Raw genomic sequence first — 7,784 nt, 5'->3', positions numbered from 1 at the left:
ATTGGAATTGAAAGAGAAGTTTAAAAACAATAATTTTTTATTTAAAAAGAGAGCATATTTTTAGGAATCTTTTAATAAAGGAAAATTTAAAGTAAATCAGCAATAATTAATATATTTTGTAATTGGAAAATGAAAATTTTTCTATAAATTATAATAATACTAAAAATGGTTTGATTTTATTATTTAGTTTTAAATTAAAATTTTATTTTATATCTAATTGAAAATATTTTAATTAGAACGCGTTGATGCTGACCACGTGCTTTCTCTTCTATACATGCAATGTTAATTCTCACAGCTAATCTCCAACGCACCAATCTCGCCTCCACCCTCCTCCTCGCCGCGTTAAACCAACGGCTGTCTCACACCAGGCACAGTGTAGATAATTAGCTTTCAGTTGACCACTGGGGCACACTAAGTGTCCTACAAAGACTGGCCAATAGAGTACTGACGCGTCAGCATGCGGCCGCGTTCTCTGTTTCGACCTTACACCCGCACACACATGCAATTCCCCCGCGTTTGGTTGTCCAACCTCAGAGACATCCACACAGATATAATGCGCTAGACCCCCGGGCCCATAGAGAAGGTCAAATAGGGAACTCACACGTCACGAATCGATGAGGGGTCTGGTTCGACTCGAACACGCGATCGTACCTCGCTGTCGTCTCGGACACGAGCGATTTCTACGCCTGTGCCTTACGCTTGGAGAATCTACTTCGTTCGACGAATGAGAGATTGCCATCTGTTTTTTCCGCAGGTGTTTAGCTGTCGTACTCGAAAAGGTGGGTCTCACGCTGTTTCGAGTCCGAAGCAGCACGGCGGATCCGAGCAGGATGGTCCCGATCGGCTCGCCTTCCTCGTCGCTTTGAGAATATTTTTTTTATTATTTTTTTCCTTTTTCGTTTTCACTTTTTTACTCATTTTAATTTGATTCCTTTAAAAAGGCCACCCCTTTCGCTCAAATCTCTCCTCGTTGTCTGTCGTCACTCCTCTTCCGCATCGCGGTCGCCGAACCCTAGCACAAGCTGCTCTCCGGTGGCCGGCCCTCCCGCCGACCGCCAATCTCGCTTCCTGCACCGGCTACTCTTCTTCCTTTGACAGCGTCGCGCTTTCTCGGCACAGTACTTCGTAAGTGAGATGCTTTCTTAAGAAAGAGACAAAGCTGAACGGTTCAACAGTGGTGTCCGGTGGAGAATCGGTCGGGTCTGTTGTCCAACCTCCCGATCTTTGACGAGTCTGATATTAGGCCCCTGTGGCGTTCTCTCTCTCAGAAAAACCATCATTTGCTTCGTCGCTTTCGTTGAACTCTGAGGTAGGCGATCTAACCGGTGACCGTCTTCTTTTGAACTGCTTAGGTTTCCGCTCTTCTGCATTTTCTCGATCTTGTTCCGAACGTCTTCTCTCCGTTAGTCTTTATGATTTGGGGATTTTTACGTTACACGAAACATCAAAGGGCTGTCAAGTCTTTCAAATGTCATATTGTTATTTATTTTTCGGTAAAGCTTGGATTTTTATGCTCTATCACTTCTTAAATCAGGAAGATTTTGTGGTTCTTGTTATCGAAGCGAGAATTTTTATTTTTGTTTTTTTATCTGTTCCAGGTCTCGATCTGTAATTTCTGAAGCTCGATCTCTACAAGCGTTAAGAGATGTCGACAAACAATGTTCTTAGAGTAAGTCAATCTGTGCGGCTTGCTTCATCATCTGATCCACAGCAGGGTGATGGCAAACCGCCGGTTGGAGCGCCCACTGTCAAATTTGCCCGTCGAACTTTATCGGGCCGCTACGTTAGCTACTCCAGAGATGACCTTGATAGTGATTTCGGGAGCACTGATTTTGAGAAGGAGTTTACTAATTATCATGTGCAAATTCCACCCACTCCTGATAATCAACTGATGGATCCAGTCATTTCTGCAAAGGTTGAAGAACAATACGTCTCGAATTCACTGTTTACTGGTGGATGCAATAGCGTCACGCGTGCACATCTGATGGACAAAGTGATTGAATCTGAGACAAGCCATCCTCAGATGGCTGGTGCCAAGGGCTCTTCTTGTGCAATGTCTGGATGTGATTCAAAGGTCATGCGTGATGAGCGTGGGGTCGATATCCTTCCCTGTGAATGTGACTTCAAAATATGCACTGACTGTTTTTCAGATGCAGTGAAGTTTGGTGGTGGGATCTGTCCGGGATGCAAAGAACCATATAAAACCACTGAATTGGAGGAGATGGTAAACAATGATGTAGAAGGGCGGCTCCAGTTGCCTGCTCCTCTCGGGATGTCAAAGATGGAAAGAAGACTTTCGATAATGAGATCACAGAAGTTGACTAGGAGTCAGACTTCTGATTGGGATCATAACCGTTGGCTCTTTGAGACAAAAGGGACCTATGGCTATGGCAATGCAATTTGGCCTACAGAAAATACAGGGGATGGTGAAAATGGACAGCCCAGCGAGCTAACGCACAAACCATGGCGGCCTCTTACTCGAAAATTAAAGATCCCAGCTGCAATTTTGAGTCCTTACCGGTAATAATTATGACTTTCTTACCCTTTTCTTTGGCACCTTTGTTTTTTTGTTTCTTTCTGACTTGAAGAACAGATTTTCAAGTAGCTGCTCTTCATTAATCAAAGTGGACATAAAACTTTGCTAGCACTCTTGTATTCCATAGTTAGCTAAATATTGTTATAGGTTTGTGTAAAACAAAATCATGGTTTTCTTTAGACAGATCTCTTCCTCCTAGAATGAAAATAGAAGTAGATTGTTTCCAGCATACATTGTGAATTATTCTTGAAGTCCAATTTGCTAGGTATCCACTTAGGATTGACAATTGTGCAGTTAGAATTATGCTCAAAAGTTTCCTCAAGTTGAAATGTGCTCGATTCTTGTTTGTCTAGATTAGTCACTCTGATTTTGGAATTGTTTTTGTACTAAATATCTATATGTTGTGGTGTTACAGTTGGTATGCTAGTCTCTTGTGTATGAGACCATATATCCTCTAATTAGGCAAACTTTGATTTATTTTTTGTGTATTTTGTCAGATTCACTAAACTTTTGATTCTTGCAGTTGAGATATTTTTTTTCATTTTGAGGAAAAATTATGCTTTTTTTTTTCAGTCTCCTCATCTTCGTTCGCATGGTTGCTCTTGGGCTGTTTCTTGCTTGGAGAGTAAGACACAAAAATGAGGATGCGATTTGGTTATGGGGGATGTCAGTTGTCTGTGAGCTTTGGTTTGCATTCTCATGGCTATTGGATCAGCTTCCAAAATTGTGTCCTGTAAATCGAGCCACTGACCTTGCTGTCTTAAAGGAGAAGTTTGAGACTCCTACAATCAACAATCCCTCTGGAAAATCTGATCTTCCAGGCATTGACGTGTTTGTTTCCACAGCCGATCCAGAGAAAGAACCTCCACTTGTGACTGCAAATACCATACTTTCCATCCTTGCTGCTGACTATCCTGTTGAAAAACTATCTTGTTATGTCTCCGATGATGGTGGTGCCCTTTTGACTTTCGAGGCGATGGCTGAGGCTGCTAGCTTTGCCAATCTTTGGGTTCCTTTCTGCAGGAAACATGGTATTGAGCCAAGAAATCCAGAAAGTTATTTTAACTTGAAGAAGGACCCCTACAAGAACAAGGTACGACCAGACTTTGTTAAGGACCGGAGACGGGTAAAGAGAGAGTATGATGAATTCAAAGTTCGGACCAATGGTTTGCCTGAATCAATTAGGCGTCGATCTGATGCATACCATGCACGTGAAGAGATGAAGGCAATGAAACGACAAAGAGAGGTTGCTAATGATGATCCAATAGAACCCATCAAGATTCCTAAAGCTACATGGATGGCTGATGGCACACACTGGCCTGGAACTTGGTTGAATCCTTCTTCAGAGCATACTCGAGGTGATCATGCTGGAATCATTCAGGTACTACCTTGCATAGTTTTATTTTGCTTCTGCACATTTAATTATATTTTCCCCTACCATCTGTGTTCTTCAAGTTATGTTCATATTTTGAGTTTGCTCTTCTTAAGCTTTAACAAGCGATAAATTTTCAATGATGACTAATTGTTTTTTCCTTACTGTTCCATAAATTCTTAAATTGTCATTAAGGATATTGATTTCAATGGATATGCGGTTGGCTAATTATTTTGCTTCTTCTCCAGGCTTACATTCATTCAATTTCTTTCTGCTAATAGCATTTTCCAATCTAGACGATCATTGGAATGTTTTTTTCTTCTTTTTTCCCCCTTTTCTGCATTTGAAATCTTTTTTTTTCCTATCGAGTTTATAGTACCACCACCACCACCTCTAACTTTTCAAAACAGTGTAGTTATATCTATTGTAGTTGTCCACTCTTGTTTCCAATAAATGCTACCTAGGTTCTAGCATTTGCATGTTTTTGCTAAATTTCACGGTATTAGAAAAATAAAATTGTGATATAATCTCGTAAATCAGGAACAACTCACTGTAAATGTGTTTATGATCCAGGTAATGTTGAAGCCTCCAAGTGATGAACCACTATTTGGGAATACTGAAGAGGGTAGGCCTCTTGATTTTACAGACATAGATATTCGTCTACCTATGTTGGTCTATGTTTCCCGTGAGAAACGCCCAGGCTATGACCACAACAAAAAGGCGGGGGCTATGAATGCTCTTGTTCGTGCGTCTGCAATTATGTCTAACGGTCCATTTATTCTCAACCTTGACTGTGACCACTACGTATATAACTCAGAGGCCCTCCGAGAGGGCATGTGCTTCATGATGGATCGTGGTGGTGATCGCCTTTGCTACGTTCAGTTTCCTCAGCGGTTTGAGGGCATTGACCCCTCTGATCGGTATGCAAACAACAATACAGTGTTTTTTGATGTCAACATGAGAGCACTTGATGGACTCCAAGGTCCAGTTTATGTTGGAACTGGTTGCCTCTTCAGACGAATTGCTCTTTATGGCTTTGATCCTCCTCGATCGAAAGAGCATCGTTCAGGTTGCTGCAGCTGCTGTTTTCCTCAAAAGCGTAAAAACCAGGCAGCCGTGGCATCTGAGGAGACACGGGCACTTCGCCTAGGAGATTATGAGGATGATGAGATGGCCATGTCTACCTTCCCTAAAAAATTTGGAAACTCATCCTTTCTTATCGATTCTATTCCAGTTGCTGAGCTCCAAGGCCGACCTCTTGCCGATCATCCTGCCGTGCAGTATGGCCGTCAACCTGGTATTCTCACTGCTCCCAGGGAACTTCTCGATGCATCTACTGTTGCTGAAGCAATCAGCGTCATTTCATGCTGGTACGAAGACAAGACCGAGTGGGGCGAGCGTGTTGGATGGATTTATGGGTCTGTAACTGAGGATGTTGTTACTGGTTATAGGATGCATAACAGAGGATGGAAGTCTGTTTATTGTGTAACCAAGCCTGATGCGTTCCGTGGGACAGCACCAATTAACCTAACTGATCGGCTTCATCAAGTACTTCGATGGGCAACTGGTTCTGTCGAGATTTTCTTCTCCCGTAACAATGCGTTGTTTGCAAGTTCAAGAATGAAGATTCTCCAGAGAGTTGCATACCTCAACGTTGGCATCTACCCATTCACCTCCTTCTTCCTCATCGTCTACTGCTTCCTACCAGCACTCTCATTGTTCACAGGACAGTTCATTGTGAAGACCCTCAATGTGACCTTCCTCACTTACCTGCTCCTCATCACGCTGACACTCTGCATGCTAGCAGTTCTCGAGATCAAGTGGTCTGCCATCGAGCTCGAAGAATGGTGGCGAAATGAGCAGTTCTGGTTGATCGGAGGAACTAGTGCCCATCTTGCTGCTGTACTCCAGGGGTTGCTGAAGGTGATTGCTGGCATTGAGATCTCATTCACTCTCACATCAAAGTCAGCAGGCGATGATGAAGACGAGGAGTTTGCGGATCTCTATGTCGTCAAGTGGTCCTCATTGATGATACCACCCATCACCATCATGATGGTGAATTTGATCGCAATTGCAGTCGGTGTTAGCCGCACCATATACAGCACCATACCAGAGTGGAGCAAGTTGTTGGGTGGAGTTTTCTTCAGCTTCTGGGTGTTGGCTCACCTCTATCCTTTTGCAAAAGGACTCATGGGACGGAGACGAAGGATGCCGACAATTGTCTTTGTGTGGTCCGGTCTCCTCGCCATCACCATATCACTACTTTGGGTCTCAATCAATCCGCCATCAGGCAGTAGCTCACAGATCGGAGGCTCCTTCACTTTCCCTTGATTAGTTCAGTTTCTCTACCTGCAAATATTTATTTTGACAATTGAATTTCGATGTTCATCAGGAATATAAGAAGCATATTTACTTGCACGGTGGATGAGTTCCTTATTATAAGTTGGACAATTTTTAGCATATATCGTAGATGTTATTTGATGGCATTTATGTTCTTTGTTACTTGGTGTGAATTTATAGTCGATGGTATGCCATGAAGTGTTGAGCTTTGCGAGGGATATATTTTGTGTTTATCGAAGTAGTCTCGATTTGGACAGCATCATTGAAGTAGCAGTGATAGTCATTTGAGCTATAGAGTCAGTGCAGAATATGTTGGTCCTGCATTTACTACTCTCGATCTTTGTGAATGAACACATCGAGCCTTGCTCGGCGGAGAAGGATTCGGTTCATGATTGCGCTCCATTACAAGTTTTAAAACCATCCAAATGTGGAGAGTAGATTCTCCGCATCGTTTTTTGCTTTTTGCAGTCTAATGAATGATCCTTTTGTATATATTGGTGGGATGAACGACTCCACTTATAAAATAGGTTCAATCAGTTCCTACTCGATGGCATTAGTATTTGATGAATAAATATAAAGGATATAATAGTATTATAATAAAACACAAGATTAAATGTTGAGATGGCCGAGTTGGTCTAAGGCGCCAGATTAAGGTTCTGGTCCGAAAGGGCGTGGGTTCAAATCCCACTCTCAACAGAATTATTTTTATGCTTTTCAGTGCACCTTTTTTTATTGAGTTTTAAAAATCTTTTTAATGTAACACTATTTTATTAAAATTTCTTTTTTTATTGTAAGTTTTATCACTGCTTTAATAAGTTTGTTCTTTATGTTTTTTTCCTTTAAATATTTTAGTTCGCAACTGTTATGTAGTTTTTTTTTAAAAAAAAATCTAAGCACTTTTTCCTTCAACGGGTTTTTATATTTATTTCTTTTTAACTAACAAGGTTATATGTATACACGTCAGCCGCATGAAAACACCTGCAGAAACAAAAGACGCACACTCCGCGAACCCTAGCAGAAGTCAATTTGCTCTCCCTCTCCGAAACTTGCCGCGATCCAGCTACTCTCCGTGAGACGTCTCCACCTCCTCTCTGCTAGCCACCTTCCTCTCCGCGAACCCTAGCAGAAGCGGCACCGCTCAACTGTCTCTAGCCGCAAGCTCTCCCTCTTCGAAACCTGCCCCGAGTCATCTCCTCTCCGTGAGCCACCTCCTGTCGCGAGCCACCTTCCTCTCCGCGAGCCACCTCTTTTCTCTCCGTGAGCCGTCTCCAGCTACAAGCTCTCCCTCTTCGCGAACCCTAGCAGAAGTGGCGTCGACGCCTCCCTCTCCTCGAACCTTAGCAGAATCACCTATCTCGTCGAAAATCAGGCGCTACATATCTCTGCCCACGCCACGATCAGCCACCCACACCAAACTGCACGACTAGGTTTTCGCCTAGAAAATCCTTCTCCGGTAAAAGCTTCTTTACCCCGCTATGCGCCTATGGCCTGTGTACCTGCATGAACCTCCCTCCATATCCGTGGGGCCGACACTAG

The 7,784-nt window shown here is 42.8% G+C and overlaps 1 protein-coding gene and 1 non-coding gene across 2 annotated transcripts; both read left to right on the top strand.

The window, feature by feature from the left end:
* The first annotated feature begins 954 nt into the window (after positions 1–954).
* On the top strand, positions 955–6,326 carry LOC122047586 (cellulose synthase-like protein D2). Its single transcript, XM_042608962.1, has 4 exons — positions 955–1,309; positions 1,599–2,520; positions 3,110–3,917; positions 4,482–6,326. Exons 2-4 carry the CDS (start codon positions 1,646–1,648, stop codon positions 6,237–6,239), a joined length of 3,441 nt encoding a protein of 1,146 aa, XP_042464896.1. The 5' UTR covers positions 955–1,309; positions 1,599–1,645; the 3' UTR covers positions 6,240–6,326.
* Positions 6,327–6,863: 537 nt separating this feature from the next.
* Positions 6,864–6,944, top strand: TRNAL-AAG. The gene has a single exon. It is a non-coding gene; the product is annotated as a tRNA-Leu (tRNA).
* The last annotated feature ends 840 nt before the right edge of the window (positions 6,945–7,784 follow it).

Source organism: Zingiber officinale, chromosome 2B (assembly GCF_018446385.1).
Source record: "Zingiber officinale cultivar Zhangliang chromosome 2B, Zo_v1.1, whole genome shotgun sequence".
NCBI lineage: Eukaryota > Viridiplantae > Streptophyta > Magnoliopsida > Zingiberales > Zingiberaceae > Zingiber > Zingiber officinale.
The sequence above is the reverse complement of the archived record's forward strand: the minus strand, read 5'-3'. Positions and strand labels throughout refer to the sequence as shown.

Excerpts from the sequence above, each read along its gene's own strand:
- LOC122047586 (XM_042608962.1), top strand. The coding sequence starts at position 1,646 with ATGTCGACAAACAATGTTCTTAGAGTAAGTCAATCTGTGCGGCTTGCT. Across the intron at positions 2,521-3,109 it reads GCAATTTTGAGTCCTTACCG|TCTCCTCATCTTCGTTCGCA; the intron begins GTAATAATTATG and ends TTTTTTTTTCAG. Across the intron at positions 3,918-4,481 it reads ATCATGCTGGAATCATTCAG|GTAATGTTGAAGCCTCCAAG; the intron begins GTACTACCTTGC and ends TTTATGATCCAG.